Source organism: Pteropus alecto, unplaced genomic scaffold, assembly GCF_000325575.1.
Source record: "Pteropus alecto unplaced genomic scaffold, ASM32557v1 scaffold76, whole genome shotgun sequence".
In the NCBI taxonomy this organism is placed as follows: Eukaryota; Metazoa; Chordata; class Mammalia; order Chiroptera; family Pteropodidae; genus Pteropus; species Pteropus alecto.
Genome location: NW_006443138.1, coordinates 4,804,701 through 4,830,391, shown reverse-complemented (window position 1 = coordinate 4,830,391; position 25,691 = coordinate 4,804,701). Strand labels below are relative to the sequence as shown.

Sequence of the window (25,691 nt, the reverse complement as noted above, 5' to 3'; positions counted from 1 at the left end):
TCTTTCTTCTTTCACATGGTGAGTGCAGACAGGATAAAGTCCTACGGCAGAAGTCTCTAAACTTTCTCAGTTCGCAAAGCCCTTAATGTCTCAGAAATCTTTTCACAGTACCTCTAGGTCAAATGAAATATCAATAGTTCTACTTATTAAGTATTTAGGTCCAGACAACATAGTACATATTGTATTCTAGCCACTTAGTAACCATTTGAAAAGAATACATATAAATTAAAAAACTACAAATATTTAATAACAGTATGTGTGTGCTTGTTGGGCATTGCACAACTTTTCAAACCTTCAAATCAAACCAAATATTGCAACCTCGTGTTCTGTTCTACATTGATTTTCATGTGGAACTTTTTTTTTTTCACAGTGACAACCAGAAGCACAGCTTTGGAAAGATGAAACATCAACAAAAAAAATGTAGTATGAAGTCATGTTGAAAACACTACCCCAGCTAGTAGGTGGTGTTGTGTCCAACAGATAAGTACAGCTGTGTTTCCCTCACACATTTAAAATCCGTGGAAGTCCTGTGAGTCCACTGTGGAGCCTTGAGGTACCTTAGTACACAGTTTGGAAACCAGAACCCTAGGGGACAACAGAGTCATAGAATAGCAAAGAGCATAGATCCCTGAAACTCTATGTGGAGGGGCACTGGCTGCCGGACAGGAAGCCCACCGGAGACTTGTATATGAGCAGAGTAAACTTCCATTGTGATTGAGCTACTGTTTAATTTTGGATCTGTTGACACACCTAGCCTAACTTAATTAATACATTGTATTACTACTGTGACTTTCTAATGGTTCTCTTTGATCCAAATATAATGCCTTTCTCCCCAGCACTGCATGTCAGCGTTACCAGATCCACTGCTCTACACTAATAACAGGCTAACCTTTTCTAAAACTCATATCTGAGCACTTCTTTATTTGCTTCCCAGTTTCTTTCCCACCAATCTTTCCTCATACACCAAACCCGAAATCAGTGTCTCTCAATCTCGACTATGTGTTAGAACCACATGAGCAGCTTTATAAATATACAAGTGCCCAGTTTCTCACCTGCAAGGATTTTCATCTACTTGAAATGGACCAATTCTTTGAAGAGAACAAAAGTCAACAACTTAACCTACATCAAATAGATAATTTGACTAGCCCTACAACTATTAGCCTATTTCCCATTTGCCTCAAGAACACCCACTGGCAGCCCTTGCAGCTGCAGCATTTACCCCGAGATAACTCGCAGATTACAGTCCTAACCTGACCCCCGAAGTTTGCCACAAAATATCTTACTTTTATCATTATTTTCGCATTGCTCTAGTATATCAATAGTCTTTGGAAACAAATGGCATCATTCTATTTATAGCATTCTGTTTTGAGTAGTGGTGGTATTTCCATTTAGAAAACAGTCATTTTCAATCGATGAAAATGTCAAATCCTAGAAAACATAGCATTCCTACATGCGATGTTAAATTAACGCTGGCAGTGAGTTGCACTTTTTTTCTAAACAGGAAAAGAGTTAAGGAAATTTTTCCAATTACAAATTTTAAAACTTCAAAAAAAAAAAAAAAGTGTCCAGATCCAGATGGCTTCATTGCAAAATTACACCAAATGTTTAAAAGGAATAAACACTAATTCTACACAATCTCTTCCAAAAAAAATAGAAGAGGAAGGACTGTATTTCCCAATTCGTTTTATGAAACCGGTATTGCCAAAACTGAAGATACTACAAAAATAAAACTACAGTTATGTCCCTCGTTAATAGAGATGCAAAAAAAGTACTTAACAAAATATTAGAAATGTGTATAAAAAATGATATACCATGAAAAAGTGGAGATTGTTTCAGAGATGCCTTATTGGTTTAATATTATAAAATCAATCAATGCAATCCACTACATTATCATACTAAAGAAAAATCATGTGATCATATCAACACAAAAAGAATTTGCTAAATTCTAACTCTTTCATGATAAAAAATCTCTCCGAAAAATAGAAATAGGGGTAATTTCCTCAACTCAATAAAGACTATGTACAAAAAACCAGCAGCTAACGTAATACTTAATGATGAAACACTCCATGCTTTTCCCCTAATACCAGGGATAGACTTGCACTCCACAGAACATGTAATCACCTGTATTGTTCCTCTGACTTTAACACCTTCCCTCTCTCCTTTCGCTGAGCTGAGGCTGCCTTCAAGACATAGCTCATGGATGACTCTTCCAAGGAACTATCTAGAGCATGGCTTGCCGAGTCTGGTTAGGGATCCTCCCAGGGTGCAGCTTGCTTACTGAGTCTGTCATAGCCCTTGTCACTCCTTGTTGGAATCGTCACTTTGGGTCTGTCTCCCCACTTTCACCGACTGTCGTTGCAGTTGTTCATTTTGGAATTCCCTGTTCATTCAGCCTCTGAATTTTAGGGATAAAATTTTACGGGTAAATTTAGAGGTAACTCCCTTTTTCTGCTCTAAGCCTAATTATGCTTTTAAAATAAACAATGAGTTTAAGAATTCCCAGATACTGAGAGTTTCACAGAACAAAATACGATTATTATGCTGGACCTTTATTGCATGTAAAACAGTATGACGAGACACTAGGATGGTCTAATGTTGAGTTCTGATGCCCTGTGCCTATGATACTTGTCTGCTTTTTAAAAAATTTTTATTTTTTGCATGTCTAAACAGTTCCAGATTCTGCCCAACGTTTGGAGATAGACACAGACGCTTTACCTTCCTCTCCATTCCAGGCCCCTGCTTCCGGGGTGTCTGGTTCTTTTTATAATCTCTATTGGGGGAGATACAATTGGTAGTGCAGGGTTCAGTCATGACTTCGTTACCTCATTAGGCATCATGGGCAGGTTCTCTATTCTTTCATAGCAACATTAAGCAGCAAGCCAGCATACTTTGGAAACAAAATTTTTACAGAATCTTTGCATGTTCCATTTTTTGCAATAATACAAAGTATATCTTATGCCCAAAAGATCCTATTAGCATTTTTATTTATATTATGCACTTTACTGATTAATTTAGGGCAAACTGACATATTGTTGATGTTAGGTTATACTATCTACTGGAATATTAGTTCCTAGATAGAAGGGATTTTCTCTGTTTTGTACAGTGCTGTATCTCCGGAGTCGAGGATAGTGCCTGGTACATAGTAAGTGCTCAGTTTTTATTGCATGAATGAATGAGATGCCTTTTCATTTGTTCTAATCTTATATACCTCAGAAATGTTTTAAAGTTTTCTTCACATACATCTTGGACATTTTTCTTAAAGATTTAACTTTTTGGATACTGTAAATGGGTTTTTTTCTGCTATGATAACATCTAACTGGCTGTTGTTTGCTTATATAAAGGCTACGGTTTTTTTCATATTAATTTTATAACAATCTGTTATTAAATCTTATTTTTTTGCAAGACTTAAAAAAAAATTCTCTTGCTTTCACTAGGCATCGTATTATTCTTGAAACTTTCTAGAGTTCCGTGATTAGAAGTATTGAATTGCACTCCCAAAGAAAAATGGCAAACAACTATATCCCATTCTATAAGTGAGATTCTTGTTGGTCAGGTTGAGTGAGTACCCATACAGATGTAAACCTGCAATTTTTTTTCTAAGATAATTAAATGTGGTGATTAAGGAAAATGTCAAATCTGCAACCATCTTATTCCTTGCCAGTTGGGCATTATCTGTTCCCTGTGCCGCTCGCTAATTTGGAGAGACTACAGTCTTTGCTACATGGTCCTCTTGATTGGGGAAGGGGGGTGGTTATCTGCAATTTAAATCACAAAGAAATAAATTATCAGTACCTACGGACTTGCCCAAGTTCCACCGTTTCACTGCAGAGCTTGCTTTAGTAAGCCTTGATGTATAAATGAACTCATGCAAATTAATGCATCTGTCTTCATTTCTCTTTGCCATTAGATCATTACGCAAACATTAAACACCAAAAAAGACATAAAATGATTGATTGGTCTAGTGGAGAGTGTAGGTTAGCTGAAAGCAAACTCCAGAAGCATGTTCCTTCCTCTCCAAACCGCTTCTTTTCTCCAACCCTCTTCAGAAATACCCATAAAAGATTTAGTACTTCAGGAACTGAAGATACTTATTGGCAGTTAACCTTATGATTCAGTGCATCTTCTTGCAACAATATTCTCTCTTTACTCCTTAGTTTTGCCTAATTTAGATTCCTCCTTTGGTCTGTTCCGCGTAGCTAATCCTGATCGATAAATACAGACAGATTAGACAGAAGACAAAATCGTGACACACATGTTGCATTTGGAACAGCAATCCTTCAGTTTACATTGTTGCCAGGACTATCTTCTCTGTGTCCCCCTCCGCCACAACCCACATGGTGGCACAGTGGTCTGTGACTCATTTGCCTCTGTGACTAGGCTGTAAGGATCTCAGACTTTTTCCATCTTTAGGTCTCATTGTCTGGTTCATAGTAGGCACTCGATAAATGCTTGAATCAATGAATGCACAAATTACTTCATTGATACATGAATATTTTTCGTGTTGTTTAAATCAATTCTTGGGGAAAGATTTGAAATATTTTTAAACAAGATGGAATTGACTATTACCAGGTTAAAAAGTAGCCCAGAAGGATTTATATTTTAACAGAGATCAAATTAAACTAAAGGAATTGAACTTTTCTAGATTTTTTAGGATTGAGTCAGAAGCCTAGGAAGGACCTGAGTTCCCTCTAGAGAAAACTGCATTGTCCACATCCCACAAGGCTGCACCTATGTACTGGTACCCCATTTCAGGAGGGAAGCATGTTCTTGAAAACCAGAGTAGGAATGAAGTTCTTATTAATTAAAACTTACTTCTCCCTTGCCTGGTATCACTCTTTCGTAGTTGCTTCTTTGTGCATTTCTGATTGAACTTTAAGATGGGCCCTTAAAAAAACATGCTTTCAACCCGTCAAATTACAATCTATACTCAAATACTTAAATATACAGGATCACTCTACGCATTTAAAGAAAATGCAAAGAATTCTTTTGTTGGGCAAAATCATTGAGCACATTATGTCTCTGTAGTGTGAATAGTCATCTATTATGTAATTTTTATTCCTTTAATTATTAACTTTATTTTTTAAAGTAGTTTATACCTTCTCTTTTGCCAAAAAGTACTTATTGGGGAAGGGAGGGTATTTGTTAAGCCGATTTCTTCAAATATCAGTTGGGCCTGTGTATGTTTTTATAGGATGTATAGGGGATTGTTTTGTTCTATTTTAAGGGGGCACAATGAAAATGCACACTCTGATGGACTTTTTGTTACAAATGCTTCTGGTAAATGATTTAAAAGACCCCGTGCATTTATGTACTTGAGAATAATATTGGTTCTTGAATTTTAATCATCATGTGGTCTCTAAATGTAGCAAATAAAGCTGACATCATTCACATGCAGAGACTCTTCCTTGGCTTTTACTTTAAAGGGCGACAATAACCCACATATGCATCGTCGTGAAATTGCCACGAGAAGGAAGGTATGCTGGGGTACTAAGGTCACAGAGACTGGCAGCCTCGAAAGCCCTGCCTAGAATGACGTTCTGTACATCACTGAGGAAATCGGTGACCTGTCCCCACTCCCACTTGCCTTCTTTCTCCTGCTACTGTGTTCTTCTTATTAGAACAGATGAGAGATTGTTTTCTTCCCGGACACAATTTGATTCTTTTCATTGGCTCATGGGATAGTAGTGTACCAGCAACAACAACTTAAAAACTTTTATGATAAGCGTTCATATAGATTTTTGAAATGATTAACTCTGTTTTATGTAATTAAGGAAAGGGCGAAGGCGTGCAAATGATTTTTTTGGGTTTTGACTTTGAAAAATAAAGTCTGTTCTTGCATTTTAAATTATGTCTTTGAAGTCCTAGAAGCTTATAACCTCTGAAATCCAAAACTCGTTTCAGAAGTTGTTGGAAAACTGTCCACTTTCCCCATTCCTACCCAGAAAGTGTGTATGCAGAGGGAGGAATAACGTCACAGAGAATTTTAAAGCAGTGTTTATCTTAATTAGCCTCTGGATTTGTGAACATTGACTGTCTCGTTTTTATTTCTGAAAGGAAGGATATTCTTACAATTTCTTACCTTGGGTTGTGCCTAAAATCAAAAGATTTGGGCTCCCTTTTGATGTATAAACATTACTCCTACAAGATCTGTGAGATTTTAAATTTTTATATGTAGAGAATGAGGAACTTACAGCAATTACCCAGGTTTCTGAGGACCAACCCTGCCTTACCATATTGTGACTCATTCTGTATGAAGTGGTGTGAGTTGTGACATGAAGCTATTCTACTTTGTTTTCTGAAAGACAAAAAGGAAAAGTAGAGAGTCAATAATTTTTTTCTCAAACCTATGGAAAGCTCTCTTCTCTTGTATCAGCTGTCTTCATCAGCCAAAATGTAACATGAACTTGGAGTCTGCTGCTACACTGTATGCATTTGTATTATTATTATTTACTTACTTACTTACTTACTTACTTACTTACTTATTTATTTTAGGCAAGGCGACCCTTACCTCGCAGATTGCAAGGACCTTGTCAGTTTACGATCCCTTATTTTTTTAATTTTTTATGCCTACAGCACCTGGTCTTCCTAGGTGGTCTCCCATCCGAGTACTAACCAGGCCCGACCCTGCTTAGCTTCTAAGATCAGACAGGATCGGGCTTGTTCAGGATAGCATGGCCATAGACTGTATTATTATTTAAAATTGTGTCCTAGCCCCTTCTTATACAACTTTCAGTTGTTGTTTTTGGAGTTACAAGGAGAGAAACCAGAGAAAGTCACTTGAGAATGGCAGAAAACAAAGGGTGAATATTATCATTTGTACAGAAGCCCTATTGGACTATCTGTTGTGAACCTAGAGCGAACTGCCCCACAGGTACCCATTTTAATAACCTATAATGGAATATATGCATTCGCTCTTTATGTGATACTCTGCAACTTGCAATGAAAAGAGGCCACAGATCTTTTCTCATAAAAGAAAAAGTGGAAAGAGCTCATGAGGAGAAGTCACTTCACCACACACAAAACATCGTGTGCTTCTAATCTCGTTTAGTAAGGCAAATGCTTTTCTTTTAACAGAGGAATTCAAGGGCTCCACCGTCGTTGAATTGATGAAGAAAGAAGGCACTACCCTTGGACTGACTGTGTCAGGCGGAATCGATAAGGACGGCAGGCCGAGAGTATCTAACCTGCGGCAAGGAGGAATTGCTGCTAGGTAACTGCATCTCAGAGAAATGTCGGAAAAGGGACACGGGTGTAATTAATTCAAAAATTAAAGTTCCATCAGAAAAGGTCACTAATAAATAAATGACAACTACCATCTGCTGGGCAGAAGCACAGTGGGGGCATGTTTCAGAAGTGTGGCTCTTCTAGCCTGTGCCAAAGTCATCGGGGAGATTATCTCAGGAGCAACCAGGGCCTCATAAGATTTTAATTTTAAAATGCCTATATGGCTTTAGTTTCAAAATGTGCCACTGAACATAGACAGGCTGCATTGGGAATGAGACACTTTGATCGGTAAATATGCAACAGATGACCCATATAATGTCTGTGGGGAAAACTGCCATAGAAGGGCCTGGCTAGCCTACAAAGAGTGGGAGGCCCAGCTCCAAGTTTCTAAGTAACAATTTTGCTTGTCCTGCATCTTCTCTACTTTTTTTGTGTGTGCGATTTTCCTTTTCATCAAGACAGGTGGTTTCTCAAAAAACGAAAGTTTAGATGAGGTCTCACTTTGTCTTTGTTGCAATGAACTGCAAATTGCACTAGTTATTGCTGAAGACAGAATGTCCTGGATGATGGGCAGGGGTGGGCTTGCTTTATAGACAAACTCGAAATTTACCTCAGAAAGAGGGGATGGAATGGACACGTTCCATTAAAAGTGAGGTTGATGTGCCTTAAATACTCTTTGTCCACATGATCACAAATTAAGTTTTAGAGTTCTTGCCTTATAAAGTGTCATTTGAAATAGTGATGATCACCCTGTTTGAACAATTAATTTATAAACTTAATCTAACTGATTGCTCCGTCATCTCAGATATTATTTGTGAAACAGGCCGGTGTCAGCACAGGCATCTTAATTTCTTTTCTTCAGGCTTTAAGAGATGTCTTTCCACACTCACAGCCTCCTTTGCTTTATAACAGACATGGTCAACCCACGATGCTCAGGCTTTGTATGTCTCCAGAGCTTCTTCATATGAAGCAGCTGTGGGTAGGGGGAAAATGCCATTTTCAGTTGCATTGATGCTGTAATTAAAAGTAGTGCTGTGCCAATTACATTGAGTAGTATCAGTCACCAAATATTCATTGTTTAAGGCATTGCCATTATAATTAAAGATAAGAGCCCTGCCCTAAGGAGCTTATAATCTATTAGAGGAGATATGGTATTAAAAACATGAAAAGTTCGAAAGCAATAATAACATTGCTTAATAGTAAAAAGTGACAACATAAGTGTTGTCACAGAGCATTAGGTGATTATGGGCAATTTACCTCTAATTCTGTGGTAAGAGTGACAGCATGTACTGCAGGCTGGCTCAGATTAGGAAAATTCACCGAAAGAAGAATGATTGGAAATGGACTTATATAAAATAAATGAATGAGGTATTCCTCCTTGGGAAGAAAATATTATTAAAGGTCTTTATCCATGACACAAATTTTAAGTCCTATCATTCGCCTCGCTGCCTGCTCTTGGCTTAGAAGTAGGATTTGACTAAAACCCCCAAAATAGCCAAGGTTCTATTATGCTAGTGAAGAGAGAAGAGAATGTTACTGAAACCCAATACTTTCATTGTAATTTCTTCTTCGCCAGTACTGATACTCTTCTTTATTTGCTGTAAGCAATAAATAGCAAAATAAGCCGACCCTTTCCTTAGCCCTCAGCAAACTCCGATGAAGATACTGAAAGCTATGAGGTGTCCAAAAGATAGGCAGCAAAAATGAGAGAGAATGAAAAGGAAAAAAAAAAAAAAAAAAAGTCCTGGTATGTCCAAGATCTGGATAATCTCCCCCCAGAGAACCAAACCTTTATGGGCAGAGTAATAACCCCATTCTTAGGGGCCAGCCATATCCTAGGAGGCGGGGACTTCTCCTGTGTCAGCCTTCTGGGCTTGCATGCCCATTCATGAAGGGAAAGTGAAAAATATAGTCAGACAGGCCTCTTGAGAGGATGGATCCACTGAAACGACATTCTCTGTTTTGCAGAAGTGATCAGCTGGACGTGGGTGACTACATCAAAGCAGTGAATGGGATCAACCTGGCCAAATTCCGCCACGACGAGATCATCAGTTTGCTGAAGAATGTTGGGGAAAGAGGTTCTTGACGTTTTTTCACAGTTGAGTATGAGCTGCCGCCAGTCTGTAAGTGATCACGACCCACGCGCAGAACAGCTGTGCCACATTTTTTGCCTAAAACAGTTGATGCGCAGTTTTTTCTCTTTTGCCATTATTGTCTCATTAGAGGAAAAGCAGAGCATAGTTTCTTGATATTTAAAATTATCTGAACTGATAAACTTATAACCTGCTTATGGAGAATTTTAAAAAGTGTATGTAACAATGAAATTATATAGGACTCGTGTTCCATTAAGGTGATCTGTGAGCATTGTATCTGCCACTTAAGCTATTTTAATAAACAGTCTTTGTAAGTTCTGTGCATTAAGTTCCATCCAGGCTTTGTCCTTAGTGACTAGATTTAGGAAAAGCGTGTTTAATGTGTCTTATTTTGATTCTTGTATACTTAATGTTAATTTCTGAAGCATGAAAACAGATTCAGAACACGTTATTTTCAAGTAATAATATAACAAGAGGAACCAAAACATTTTGAGAGCTTACTAAATATCTGACATTATAAGGAACCTAACTTGCATTAATACACTTAATTCTTAACACAAGAGAGTTAGCATAGCAGAGTGAACTTTGGTATCTCTCTTAAATTAGTACTCAGCAAAGTCAGTATCAGAACCCAGACTTCCTGACTCCAAAGTCCATATGTTTCTTCATTATGAAGTATACCGTATGTGTGTGATACTGCTGCCCTGCTTTTAAGCTATATGCTGTTCTAGAGCCACCTCTCTTCTTATTATTAATCTATTGACACAGAGTCTACCCCAAGAAAGCTCTTTGTTTTTCTGTACTGGTGAGAACTCAGGGTGAATATTAATAATCAATAATAATTTATTTGTTCAGCAAAGACTTATTGAGCACTTACTATGTTCTAGCCACCACTATATCGGTGGGGTTTGCATTCTAACAGAGGAAGATAGCTAACCAAAGTAAACCACAATAAATAAGTATATAGTGTGAATGCTGTGGGAAAATAAAGAACAAGGAGAGGGGTTGGGCGTGCTGGCTTGGGATTGTACTTCTAAATAGGGTGGTCGGGAACAGCTTCGTTGAGAAAGTGACAGTAGTCAATGACTTGGTAGAGTTGAGAAAGTTGGCTATATGGATTTCTAGGGGAAGAGAACTGCAGGCAGATGGAACAGCAGTGCCAAGATCAAAAGGCAGGGATCTATCTGGGGTAGTTCTAGAAATATTAAGAAGGGCAGTGTGTCTGGAGCAGAGCGAACATGAAGAGAAGTAGGAGAGGAGGTCAGAAATGTAAAGGATAAGGTGTTTTTACAGGGCATTGGAAGGACCTTAAAATTTGTGCTGAATGATATAGAAAGGCATTGTCTGGTTTGGGTCGGTGGAGTGACACGATCTGATTTATATTTCCAATATATAAATTGGCTGCTCATTAGAATAGACTGCAGTAGAAGGGTAGAAGCTGGGAGATCAGCTATGGGCTGTTGCAATGATCCAGGTAAGAGATAGTGGTAGAGATGAGGAAAAGCAATCACATTTGTGATCTGTTTTGAAAGCAGAGTCAACAGGATTTCCTGACAGATTTGATGTGGGCTCTGCAGGAATAGAGGAGTCAAGGATCACCAAGGCTTTGAGCCTGAGTAGCAGGAAGGATAGAGTTGCCATTAATGGGGGTGGGTAAGAAGAATGTGAGCTGAACTGATTCGTGAGGGGAAGATCAGTTCATTGTTTAAAATGCTGCAATTGAGGTTCCTATTGGACATGCAAAGAGGACGTGTCAGGAGCTAGAGATCTGGCTTGCAGTTTGGGAGAAAGATCCGGGCTAGAAATATAAATTGAAGAGTAATGAGAATGTAGCTGGTGTTTGAAGCTTTGGGACCGGGTGATAGCACTTAGGGAGTGAGTATACATAACCAATCATGAGCTTTTATTCGTAGCATAAAATCTAACATCGAAAATCTAATGGTGATTTTATAACAAAATCAATTGAAGTCTGTGATCAGAGCCTTGCTACAACACTTTTTATTTTCAGCAAGCTTAGGCAGTAAAATCTAGCATTTAGAACTTGGACCGTGTCACTAGTTAAATATCAGTTTTGCCCTCTTCTAGCTTTGCTTAGACATGTTATCGAATTTTCTGAGCCTTAAGTTTCTCATCTGTAAAGTGGCTAGAATGGATGTAGAATTTTTGTGAGACATCAAGGCTATAATCATGTCACGTATTTAGATCATTATCACATACTCAGTAAGCCACAGTGTGTGTTAGGCATTATTACTGTTTTATTATTATTACCCTGAAAGTACTGTTTTCTTGAACTTTAAAAGAATCTGTTTGCTTTGAAATCGTTACCTCAAACCATTGCCCACGAGGTAAGAGAAGCCAGCTATCTAGAGCTAATGCTCTTTGATTAAGCATTTTTACTGCACTGGGGATATGAATAATGATAAAATATCACCTCTTCCTGAAAGGAACTCTTAGAATAGCTTTCCTGGTTAAGGACAATAAAGGAAATTTTCCATGTCAAGGGTGATCCAGAGCTGGGGGTTTCTGGGAAGATTTGAAGTAGGTCATGCAGGTCCAGGAGGGAGAAGAGAGAGAGGGATCTTCCAGGCAGAGTGTACAGCAAGGAGGCAAAAACAGGTTGAACTACAAACGGATCAGAGTACCTGGAACCCACAGGGTAAAACAGAGAGTGCTGGAGAAGGATGAGGCCAAGAAGGAAAACAGCAACGAAATGATGAGGTGCCTTGTAAGCCGCATTGATGGAGCTTGAAAGGCTTTTAAAGCTCTGAGTTTTTAGACATCATTTTAAGAAGCCAAACGGAGAATAGATCAGAAGCTAAAAGCCTGAAGGCTGTTAGTTTTCCATAAGAGGGATGATATCCTAAATAAATATATAGCATTAGTAGGGTTAAAGGGAGAGAGTGGATATCAGATATATTCAGGGGTTAAAACTTGTCATGACTTGGTGATTATACCAGCTTTTCCTTCTTCATGCAATAAATCTGACGAGAAAAGGGAAAAAATATTTTTAAACACAAAAGTGTGAATTTTATAGTAGATACCAGATAGAAGAAGTCTATTCTCCGAGGATTATCTCTGTCTTTTTTTATTATGTTTGGATGAGTTAATAAGATCTTTGTGTTCAGGGAGGCTGAAGGGATTAATAAGCCTCCCCTTCACTGAGCTCAGCTAGCCAGAGTAGCAGCAAGCGCCAGCAATGAGGCCCTGGGAGGAGAGCTGACTGCTGAAGACGAGCCGCCTGAGGCTGAGACTGGTAACTCTCAAGAATCATAGCTATTTGAGGCTAAGCCAACCTCAAAAGGTAGGAAGAAGTGGAGGAAGAGAGAGAGAGAGAGTGTGTGTGCGTGTGTGTGTGTGTGTGTGTGTGTGCGCGCGCGCGCGATCTGAGAGATGAAAAATGGAACTTTGATCTTGGGCAAACTCCTTACTTTTTCTGAGATTCAGTTTCTTTATGAAAATGAAATTGTCGATCTGTATGAATTCTAAAGTTCTTTTTGACTTCAAAATTATGCGATGTTTTGAGACTGTATTTAGAAAGAATATTACCAAAAAGTATCTTAGGTATTTATTAAGAACCAGAGCAATTCCTTCAAATTTTTAGTCACATAACTCCTAAAGAATTTTGAAATGTTTTATAATCTTCATCCATTTTTTTAGTTCACACATAAAAATCTTTATCCATACGCGTAAATAGTTGGAAAGCTTGTAATTTCCGGCATGACGTTTATTTTATACACCTATAAATATGGTTTTTATTCTAACCTTGGAGCTACATGTTTACCTCATTTAACTTTATGGAAAATGCCACAGAATCTAATGGGCAAAGGCAGTCTTCACTGTTAAACCATCAGTTCAATCAGACTAGCTTTCTATTAAGAGTCCTTCTTTAATTCAAATAAATATGTTAAAACCATGTCCTTATGACATCCTTCTTACTTCTCGATTCTAATTCTAAGGGAGATAGACAGGTGATGTGATGATGATGATGATGATGATGATGATGATGATGATGGCGGCGGCGGCGGGCAGGAGCAGTCTCAGCTCTCCTACACATGGTTCATTCTGGGATTCAATCTGAAGGAGCAGCTGCTACCTAGAGAAAGCTTTTCTTGTGACAATGGCAAAGGGAAAACAGGACAAGCCCAACAACACGAGTGCATTTCCAGCCTCTGCTTACATCTCCTAACATCCCATTGGTCAAAGCAAGTCACATGGGCAAGCCCAACATAATGAGGTGGGAAAGTACAGAACTCCTATTCTCCTGTGGAGGTTAAGAGTTGAAGAAGCAGAGAAGTAGTATATAATTTAGAAAAATCTAATCTACCATATTAAAATAATATGAATATGTAGTACATGCATATTCACATATAGAAACAAGGGACAACAGTAGAGCTAAAATGCTGAGGAGGAGTATTTCTGCATTGTGAAATTGGTTTCTACCTAACCCTTCTATATACCGGGTCTGATTCTTTGAGGAAGCCCTTTAATTGGATCTTTATGTCTACATACACGCATGTGAAGTAGAGTAAAATTCACATGGAAACATAGAATATCCTGGTACTGAATATAAAAACCCAGTCACCAAGAGCCATTCATACAAATAAAAATTATATAAATCAAATCTATTTCATTAAGTATATAAGAATGTAGTCCATATTTATATTTATCTTTGTAAATAATGAACATCAATAGTGTAGATAATCTAAAGCCGTAGATAATCCTAAAAGTCTTTATATTCACTTTAGATTTGATTATAAGATTTCATGGTCAGCAAGATTTAGCTCGAGCAAAATTAAAATCACAGTGCTTTGCATTCCCAGAACAGACACCCAGGCAGCGAGAACAGGTGGCCCAGAATTAGAATTTGGTTGTATATAATTGAAAGTCGATTTAATGATTAAACATACTAATAGTTGTAAACCCCTTTACAGAGTTCCTGCAGTAGTGCTCATTAATTATTTCTGCCCATAGCTTTAGAACAGAAAGATCATGTTCTTAACTGTTTTCTTCACATAGCTTGTTGGGCCATGGAAATCAGAAAACATTTGGTTTGAACTCAGTTGCTTTTTATTTAACTAAAATTGTACCTCAACAGTTTCAGCTATTTGTATGCACTGTTCCTAGCTGATTAGAATGAACTGAAATTCTCCTGATAGCAAGAATGACATTTAATCATAAGTGTACCAAAACATTTGGTTAGCTGTAGGGTTATGTTGTTTTTTAGCAGGTCCAACTCGTTACTGTACTTTATGTCCCAGCTGGATGTGTGCAGTTTTGTGAATTTAAGCTGTGTACTTTTCATAGTCCTTTGAAGATTCAGAATTTCTGATAATTAAAAATAATTGTAATTAATGTTTAATTAAAATATTCTCCTATTTCTGTAAATGGCAAGAAGTGTTCTTTTAAAAAATGCCTTTAAATTATGTATTTTTGTTGATAGTTTTATATAATATAGCCTTTAAGATCTAGTAACAATGTAAAAAATGTATCATTGATAATGAACACAGCATTAGATAATTAGATATCATTGTATAAATTTAATACAAGGATCTAAGACCATCATACTCTATGGTTTGCAAACTCTTGTGTCTCCATGAATAAAAACTTTTTTGTATCCATAATGATAAAATACCGATTTGTGAAAATTTTTCAGTCTTTATTTCAACAATAGTATATTATATAACCAGAATTATCAGTTTCTTGAATACAGTCTTACAGAATAGTTTAGTGACTATACCTTTTTTTGTCACTATACCTTTATACAACTTATATCCTCATACTGTTTGTAATCCGATTAGAGATTGCAACTTGGCAATGCAATTTCGTTTTGTGAAATGAGAGCAATAAAAAGGCAAACAACATAAGCATGATTATATCAAGCAAAATTACGTAGCTCTTTATTTTATCAATCACTAGGAGTAATATTTTGAAGGTACTCAGAATTTCTTTTGCCCTCCACATTTCATTTGGATTGCTGATGTCTTTGTTTAATTGCTTTGTATCATGTCATTTAATCTATTTGTGTCTGCCTAATCCACTAACGGCAGTTTGGGAATAATGCTTTTTCTTCCTTTGCTAGCTGCAAAAATAAATATAATACATTAATTGTTTCCTAAGGTTTATAAAAATTATATTGTTTTTGCATCTCACAAAGGGAAAACAATTGTATTTATCATATGAAGATTGTTTCTCTTGTTATATAGAGTTTTAACAATGTAAATGTCACCTTCTATCTAGAAATTGGCTGCACAAGAGGAAAGGAAGTATCATTTATTTTGATTCTACTTGAACCTATATAAATCACTTATGCAGATTACTCTTTTGTGGCATTTGTATGTCGTGCCAATTATTTTTTCTAACATTTTTTGAAAGGAAATTATTGCTGTTTGATTACTCAAAACAAGAATTAACTGCAATGTGGATATATACTAGTTTATGCCACATGAAAAACTTTAGAAATGTTATTATAAATCAAGACTTATATTTCCCTCTCTCTGCATTCAGCTGTTCAAGGATCAAGTGTTATTTTCCGAACAGTGGAAGTCACATTACATAAAGAAGGCAACACCTTCGGTTTTGTAATACGAGGTAGGTGACGGTTAGAAAATATGAACCATTAGGTATTCTTAGAGAATTTGTCAATGAATTATTGGGATTGAACTAGAAAGTCATCCTTAAAAAAATTGTTTCCGGCACATAAAGTCACCTTATAATATTTTGTGCCCACTCTTCTTTAAAGAAATAAAACAATGAGTAGGAATCAAAGAGGAATCCAAATGAACTAGCTTTATTTTCAGTTCATAAATACAGAGCAAGCAGTCACTGTCTGTAAACCTTGTCTCTTCACAGTCATCCTACTGATTTGTCACTTTTCAACATGTCTCTTGCCTCTCCTTTATACTTTTCTATATCACTGAGTCAAAAATGTTGATGAGAGATGTTTGCCAAAGAGGAGGGGTGTAGGAGGATGGGCAAAAAAAGGTGAAGGGGAATAAGGAGCACAAATATCCAGTTATAAAGTAAATAAGTCATGGGGATGTAATGTACAGCATGGGAATATCATCAGTGATATTGTAATAATTTATACGGTGACACATAGTTACTGGACTTTATTGTGGTGATCACTTTGTTAGATATATAACTGTTGAATAATTATGTTGTACACCTAAAACTAATATAATATTGTATGTTAACTATAGTTAAAAATTTTTTAAAGTTAAAAAACAAAACAAAGAAAGCCATCATTGCCATAAATCCCTGAGTTCATAATCTAAATAAAGATTATTGTTTCCCTTGGGAAAGAAAATGTTGATGCATAGGGCTTGATTTGATTTAATACACTAGGATTAAGCAACTTTTATTCTCCTGAAATACATTTTGTTATTATAGCTTTCTAAAAATAGATTGAAGATAATCTGATCCCTTGGGCATCTATATGCATCAGCTCAACTCATCTTATTATGGGATGACATGAATAATAAACATTTCAGATGACTCCAACTTGTCTATAAAAACATTAATTCTGAGCTGTAAATTTGGCTTTTAGTATTCTATTTTTCTTATTAGAGGTTTTTTCCCTTAAAGACTGTACAGATATTAACAGCACATTACTCCTAGTGTGACAGTGAGGTTCAATAGGGAACTATATAGGCTTAGGAAATTTTTTAACATTCACATCTCTCCATCTTTTTCTTTTTGTCCATTATATTTTGTACTTCACCAGAGTCAAAATTCTACCAAAATTATTAAAACATTAATCAAAATTAAGCATCTTAATAAATACACATGCATCAAGGAATAAAAGAGATGTGTTCACTCATACAGATACCTTAAATGACCGAGCTTTAAGCATTAAGTTTCATTCTGTGTCAATTATTTAGCAAATTAGTCAATCAAATACTTATTAAGTGTACGTCAACATGACAGCATAGGGCCAAGTACTCTAAAGTCAGAAGACAGGACACCTATCTACAGTAAATTACAGTCCAGTAAATTTAAGACATAAGTTGATAAAGTACTCAAGTGAGTGGTAGGGAAAATGAGCAACTAGGAACTCATGGAGTGGTATAGACCAGTAGGTATTACACTTTTCTGACCAGATCCTATTTTTAGATGGAACAACAAGAGCAATTTACCCTAATCTTTTACCTTAACCATTCCCAAATTTCTGTGTAAAAGGACTAGATGAATATAATGAAAAATCAGTGTACAAGTAATTGTAGCTGGGTGGGTGGTATATACAAATCTGTTTTTGCAGTATAGATATGAAAGAGAGGCACTCGAATCAATATGCCTGCAAACCTAATTATTGGCAAGCTGCCGTAAAAAATAGTGCTGGTCCAAATATTTATCACTAGTTGCTGTATGGTTAATCAATAACAAATCAAATTGCTAATGAAAGAGCTAAACCAACAGTAATTTAGCATTAAGAAGTATAAAGAATAGAAGCAATTGAAATCCACAACCACCTTAAGTCAATTAATGATATAATGTTAACAAAATGTCCTTTCCACAGTGTGCAGGAATTTCAAATATCTGTATTCATGTGCATGCATAATAAGAGTCTTTTAATATAAGCCTAGAATACTACCTGGTACATTGTCAGCACTTAGTAATGAATGAATAAATAATTGAATGTTACCTGTGTTTGTGTGGACATCAGACTTCTTAGAATTGTAGTGATTTTAAAACCTTGGTAATAATGAACCCATTTTAGTTTATGAGTAATACATTTTTGTAGATTTTAATAACTTCTTTAGTACATTGGTTGAACATAAAAGTTTGTGGAATTTTGCATAATTTTTTCATTGAGAATCTAATAAAGAACTTATATATTTAGATCAGTGTGAGGTCCATCTGGAGGGTCTTACTTGCTTAAAAGGCGGTCACCACCCGTCCCTTAAGAATCATATTGCAAATGGTGCCTATTCATTTACTACTGGAGAATTCCTTCTTAACCAATTGGAATGGGTCCTGGAACAATAAAACAGGCTTTTAGCTGATTAATGGAATTACATTTTCAATGCTATATGTCACAGATTGTGAAACCCACACAGTAGAACCTTGTACCCGTAGAATAAAAAATAATTTCTGGCCTAAATCTTGAAGAATTAAATTTCAGTTTATCTCCTTGCCACCAAGCTAAGAGAGATGCTTTGGACCAGTAGGAAAATCACTGTGCCACTAAGTTGCTTTTCACTTTGGACAAGGAAACTTTATCTAATCATTCTCAGGTATAAAAATTGTAGGTATGGTCTACGGCCATGCCACCCTGAACATGCCCGAACTCATCTGATCTCAGAAGCTAAGCAGGTTCAGGCATAGTTACTACTTGGATGGGAGACCACTTAGGAATAACAGTTGCTGTAGTCAGTTAAAAAAAAAAAATTGTAGGTAGATGTACTCATCTAACATATGCAGCCTGATATTCAGATTTGGTCTGCATTGTGGCACCACCTGGCACTGATATTTTTACGAAAACATCCCAGGGGGTGATGCTAATGTGCAGCCTGGATTGAGAATACCAGTGGTCTCTGGGCAGTTTCCGTTTTACTTTGCATCTCCAAACTTCTGTAACCTGAGCGAATCACAAACTAAATTTGGTTCATTATTTCAAATAATTATAAAGTGGCATATATCGTTAAATTTAGAGCAATTTCTCATACTTTAGCATGCATTCACTGTTATATATTTAAATTTTGACCTCCAAATCAAAATTATGAAAGAGTTTTTTCTGTCTTCAGCCCCCTATCCTTTTCTAAATTGATACCCCATCAGGGGAAGGTAAATATAATCTTTTTGTTATCGCATTGTAAAAGAGAAGTTATGTAATAGTATTTTTCTCCAGGTTCTTTAAGTTGACCTCTATACCTGTGCCAAGTTTGTCTGTTCTACCAGGCAAATGTTAAGGAACAAAGACTTGACAGTAATATTCATATTTGTCAGATACTGGCAAACTAGAGACCACTCAGATGGGCAGCCAGGATGGTGATGTACAAGGATGTCAGGTCACGTGAAGAATAGTTAAGAAGGTAGGAATGTTCACCCTTAAGAAGATGAGACTTAACAGGTGTATAGCCACTGTTTTTAACTTTCAGAAAATCTTTCTTGTAGAAGAGAGCTTATATCTTTGTTTTACTGCTCTGGACCATAAACAAAGGACTAGTGGATGAAAGTTGAAGGAAGATAGATATAAGTTGAATGTCAGGAAGAATCTTCTAGGTGTCCATCCATATGTGGCTCAAATCTAATAAGTAGAACAACTGGTGGACTCCAGTGGATACTGAGGGAGCACAGATTAAAGTTGTACAAGGGGATCCTGGATTAAAAAGAGAATTTATAATAAATTACCTTCTATCTAGAAGTTTCCATGTTTCTAAAAGTTCTTGGGGAGAAATTTTTTATACAAAACTAAAATTCTCATTTAAGCACTGCAATTGGCTTAACATAGTCTGCCAGATTTGCCCCCCAAAATTAGAACACAGCAATTTTAATGGAGACCACTTCAGCCACTTGAAGTTTTTCTTTCTTTCTCTTCTCTTCTCTCCTCTCCTCCCCTCCCCTTTCCCTCTCCCTCTCCCTCTCTTCCTTCCTTCCTTCCTTCCTTCCTTCCTTCCTTCCTTCCTTCCTTCCTTCCTTCCTTCTTTCATACTTGGATTTTTTCTTTCACTTTAGTTTTTTCTTCCTATATGTCACCCTGTAGGTCACTCACCTGTATTATAGCGCAGGTTAATTGGCACCAGGTATATGCCCCTGCACTTTGTTTATAATTGGTAGCTGTTCTATTTGGACTACTACTTGTTAAAATTAGTTGATGCTCTCATTATGCTAGTTGTTAAATACCTTTTTTTATGGTGACATTGGTTAACGAAATCCAGTAAGTTTCAGGTGTACAATTTAGCAGTAAGGCATATATTTCACAACTGTATAGTTGTGAAATATTTTATATGTCGCCTATGATTTATATTTATTGAGTCATATATTTTTTGAGAGTTGGAGAAACGATGACTTCTAAAACATAGTCTATATAAAACGACTAAGATTTTTAAGGCTATTATATGCCAGAAGGAAAATTTTGCATGTTTTCCTCCACATATCAACAAAATGTACTTCAGTTTCTCAAATTGTAAGTGAATTTTTTTAAATAAAGGAAGCTGTATTTCTTCTCTTTGCTAGGGGGAGCACATGATGATAGAAATAAATCTCGTCCGGTTGTGATAACATGTGTTCGTCCTGGAGGGCCTGCTGACAGGTAAACTTCATCTTTTTGTGTCACTATCCAAATAGATTAAATAAAGCTTAGGGACTTTGGCATAGATATTGATGAACTCTAAATTTCATAGTAAAAGACAGATATTAAGAAAATATGGTATTAAGAATGTGAAAAATGAAATAGATCAGGCTGCAGAATAAGAGGAAGGTTTGACTGTAGATTCAACACTTACTACCCTGTATTTTTGGCAAGTGGTTTAACAGTTCTTAGCTCAGTTTCCCTCATCGCAAAATGTAGATAATAATCTCTACATTTCAATATTTTCAGTTTTTTCAAAGATTAGAGGTATATAGTGCCTTGCAGGGGACCTGTCACACTGTAGATCCTTAATAAAAGGCAGCTAACTCTTTTAAGGCAGACTTTTGAAATGCATCAGCTCCAATTGCCAGTCTCCTAACTTGGAAAGAAAGGTGGTGGTGTTCTGGTTCTTACTATTATCAACAACCGTATCATTACTATTATTACCTTTTGATGATGTTTATGTATGTCAAGGGAAGTGACTTTTATTAAAAAATAAAATAAAATAAAAGACATATTTTGATCTCCAGAGCTTTCTCTTCCTTGCTAATATGAATATCTAAGGGATAGCTCTTTCCGCTTGTATATCGTAAACTTTGTGGGGGGAGGGTGGTCCCAAGTAAACTCACAACTTAGGTGTCCAGGAGATACATATTTTTGTATTAATTTCTACAGCAAAAGTTGACCCCATAATGACTCCGGCCATTAGATATTGTTGAAAGGCAGGAGGAAAATGCACTGATGCCCCTTGACTCTGTACTGCGTTTCAGACCAAGATAAATTTTTAAAACCTTTTCTTAAGCAGTAGAAATTAGTTAATAATACTAAACACTATTTATCGAACTCTTAGCATGTGCCAGGAACTGTGCTAAGTGCTGGACAGACATTGTCTTATTTTATCCTCACAACCACCCACAAAATGAGGTATTTTTATCCACATTTACAGATGACAAAATGAGTTCCATTATGGTTAAATGACTCGCCAGCTACTTCGTGGAAGAACAAGGATAGGAATTCAGGTTTATTTTCTTCAAAGCTCATGCTGTGAGCTCACCTTTAATAAAGAAAAAATCATAATGTTTAATATAAAATAAGAGCTATGAAGACACTAGTTTCTCACCTGCGCTGAAGTGTATGTGCCTTTGCAGAGGATAATACGAAGTCATAATTTCCAGGGAAATGTTTCGTTTTCCTTTCTCTTGCTTCTCTAGTGAATTATTCTTCCTGAAGCAAATGAGAATATTTTCATTTCTTATTAACATTTCAAGTTGGAGTTGACAGAAACATCAGAAGCAGTCTGCTAGTTTGTGAGCAAGATATCGCCAAATTAATGTAGGACTAAAGGAAATCTAAGAATTTAAGGAAAAAAATTTAAGTCCAGTTTAGAGAGTCATCTAGCCAAAAGATATTTAGGAAATCATTCTTATTCTTCTCAAATCCAAAACTTGTCATTCCTCCATTTGATTCTTTCACTTCTGTGACCCTTCCTGAGACAGGAAGGTTATAATCTGGAAGCTTCCCTGGCTGTACCCTAGAGGTGTCCCTAAGGTTCTGAGATGTCCTCTCCCCGTGCCTTGTGAGTCTATGGTCATAGCAGGGAGAATCATATTTGCTGCCTCTTCCAGTGAACATGAGACTGAATCAATTTAATGATCCCCAAATGTCCTTATAAATCAGTAGAAAAATTTACAGACCAGGGAAATTTTTTACCAGCATTTCTTATCCTGCTTGAGTTCACTGGTAATAAATTGAATGGAACCAGCAGGCTTTTTTCTGCTTACCTGGCTTGGGAAAAATAGGTGAATGCTATTTTCTGGGCTCTAATAAATCAATTTTTGACACGCAAAAATCTAGAAAAGGGAAAGTGTGCCTTTAATACTTTGGCACCCTGAGAGTTAATAGTGGGTAAGTTTATTTGCTAATGTATAGTTATTTTCTTATTACTGATTTTCACATTGCAGCAATTTGCTGTTCAGGGTTACCTCTTTACTCTCTTACTGTGACACTTGATGCTTAAAAGGAAATGCAAATGGGTTGGATGGCAGAAAGTGTGTGAAAGAACCGCTTTGGCTAAGTGAATATTAATGCAAGCCCTATTATGCTAAATTAATGGAGATTGTTCCTTTCTTCTCCCTTCAGAGAGGGCACAATCAAACCTGGTGATAGGTTGCTCAGTGTGGATGGAATTCGGCTTCTTGGAACCACGCATGCTGAATCCATGAGTATTCTTAAACAGTGTGGACAAGAAGCAACGCTGCTGATAGAATATGATGTCTCAGTAATGGGTATGTCAGAGTCCTGAGGTTGTGATCTCAAAGCTTTAGGACGTGTCACTGTATGTCTCTGATAAATGACTGTGGATTAAGAGTGAGCTGTTATGTCCTCCTGTAGCAGACAGAATTTCATCAATACTATATCATTACTCTGTTTGGGTTCAGGAAGAGGTGAGTGGTACTTTTCAGCAATTTAGAGTTCCTATGTCAATAGATTCCATTATAAGGTCTCACTCTGTCGGAGTATTTCATTTAGCAATCAGCTTTTTGTATATGTGGATTACCCTTTGGCAGGAAACAATTTTCCCCTCTAAATCACAAAAATAATATTATTAACTTAGGGCATGATATTTTTTCTTTTACTACATGGAGACTGTAAACAGTAGGGCATCCTTTACTTCTCATAACTTCGCAACATGAAGCCAGCTAATCAGAATTAATGAGAATTACCATTTTATTATCAGACCTAGAGACAAAGAAAGGAAATGGACATATATAATGCCATTGATTAATATCAGAAGTGGAGTGCATTAATTTTTCTTTAAATAATGATCCAATAGAAAGTAACTCTTATATCTACCCTTACAACTACTATAACACTAGGAAGATGTTTTAATCTGATTTTTAAATGTTAAGAGAGAGCCAAAGATTTGTGTCATGTTGACTAAGGCAGAAAAATTATGAGAGAATGAATTGGAACCTGAAATTGAAACTTAAATCATCTTGTAAGTACTTCTTACAATTATTGGACTTGATTATGTGACCTGACTTTACCAGCAAGTTTTATGCTGGTGAAATGTAGCAGAGGAAAAGAGATGTATTCTATAACTGCAGACTCCTTTCTTTCCCACTCTGTATGATTCATGTTCAACAGTGTTGCTTGAAAGTATTCTGGTGAAATGTAGCAGAGGAAAAGAGATGTATTCTTTCCCACTCTGTATGATTCATGTACAACAGTGTTGCTTGAAAGTATCCTTAATCTGTCTACTAGCCTGAAATGTCTTAGAGAAGTATGAGGTTTCCTAAAGAGTTTAAAGTGTGAGAGTTAAGTTCTCAGCTGGATAAATAGTACAATATGCCCTCAGCATGGAAAGTTCAGAAATAAATGAATTGTCCTCTTTCCATTCTTCCTTTGCCTTGTTTTCCCTCCCTCTTCTCTTTCTCTTTTTCTTCTGCTATATGGTTTTTGAATTAGATTTTCAGTTAGATGATTTGGGTTCTGTTTTCAACTCTACTGATTTCTAGCTATAAATTTGGATCGTGTTACTTATTTCCCTGGACCTTAGTTACCTCATTTGTCAAATGAAGACTGGTAATGCCTATTTTTAAAGGCAGTTATAAAGATAAAGTAAAATTATACAAGTAAAATATATTTTAAATGATGATATAATGTATTTTTAAAATTAACATTGAAACAGGTGTTTGACATACTTAACTTCTTCATTTGATCTGCAAATAGTTATTGAGTTTCACAGCAGGTACCAAGAATACAGAACAACAGACCTGGTCCTTGTCCTTACGCAGCTTGCAATTGATGGGGAGGACAGATAGTAAACAGGACAAACACTCAAAGTGTGATCATATCATGAAGGGCGTGAATGAGACTCTGTAATAGGGAATAAGGGCAGGCACAGGTGAGGGTTGGCAGGTGCCAATAGGGTAGTCAGTGAAGAGGTGAAAGGTAGGCTAAAACCTAAAGGCTTAGAAGGAACTAACTCCCAAACTGAAGACAGGCAGTAGTCTCTAAGGCCTGAGCAGTTTACCTCAGAAGGACAACCCCTCCCCCATGGAGATGGGCACCACTTCGGAGGAAATTCTTCCCTGTCTCATTACTGCCAGAGTCAGGGAGGATAGGTGACCCACCCGTCTGCCTTCTCCCCAACTCATACTCTTATTCTGAATGATGCCCGACAGTTTTCACACACCAGAGTTCTCAGCTATCCCCTAATACAGAAGAAAATAGGCCATCAGGGAGGTAACACATTAAAAGTTGCTAGGTATAAGATCAGTATACAAAAATTATTGGTTACATTTCTCTCTTCCTGCCAAAAACAGAGTTAAAATTTTAAGATACCATTATAACAGCAATAAATAATAAGATTCCTATTATTTTTAACTATCACAAAAGCTGTAAGAGCCTCCCTCGTATAGATATAGATGTAGATGTAGATGTAGATATATATATCTAATGTAGATATATAGATAGATATAGATATAGATATATTTAGCAGGTCCTCAAAAAACAGTTTCATTCAACATCGTTTTGTTATGACGTTGAGGAGTTGCTATAAAAACTTAACTCTTTATATCAATTAGTCTATGATAAAATTGGTTTTGTTATAACTCGTTTCCCTTGAGGTCACAGAACCTATCAATAACATTAAGTGAGGACTTACTGTTGATAAAAGAATAATTAAATAAATGAAAACCTACATCATGTTCTTAGGTGGGAAGGCTTTATATCTAAAAGATGCCATCTCTCTCAAATGCATCTATAAATTCAATTCTATTTAAGCTCTCAAAAGCACCTTGGCAGGGGACTGCTGTTTCTAAAATGTGTATGGGTTAAGAAAGGTCAAAAGGAGAAAGTAGCCAAATTTTTTCTGAAACAATATGAAAGCAGAGAAACTTGTTCTACCCAATATCAAGACTCGTTCTAAAAATGTGCCATTAAGTCTACGTAATATTAATGTAGGGAAATAAAGAGACCAAGGAAGAGAATGGAATGCCTAGAAACAGACCCCTGCAGATATGCAAACAGACGTACAGTCTTATATCAGTGGGGAAAGATTGAAATAGTCAGCAAATGAT

The 25,691-nt window shown here is 36.5% G+C and overlaps 1 protein-coding gene and 1 pseudogene across 1 annotated transcript in view; one reads left to right on the top strand and one right to left on the bottom strand.

Moving 5' to 3' along the window:
- GRIP1 (glutamate receptor interacting protein 1) overlaps positions 1–25,691 on the top strand; it is a 145,674-nt gene that overhangs the window by 4,681 nt on the left and 115,302 nt on the right. Inside the window, 5 exon segments of the mRNA XM_025041074.1 lie at positions 7,075–7,210; positions 9,193–9,347; positions 15,822–15,905; positions 20,493–20,568; positions 22,747–22,892. Of these exon segments, the coding sequence (XP_024896842.1) occupies positions 7,075–7,210; positions 9,193–9,347; positions 15,822–15,905; positions 20,493–20,568; positions 22,747–22,892 (597 nt within the window).
- LOC112472346 lies at positions 6,565–6,683 on the bottom strand (annotated as a pseudogene).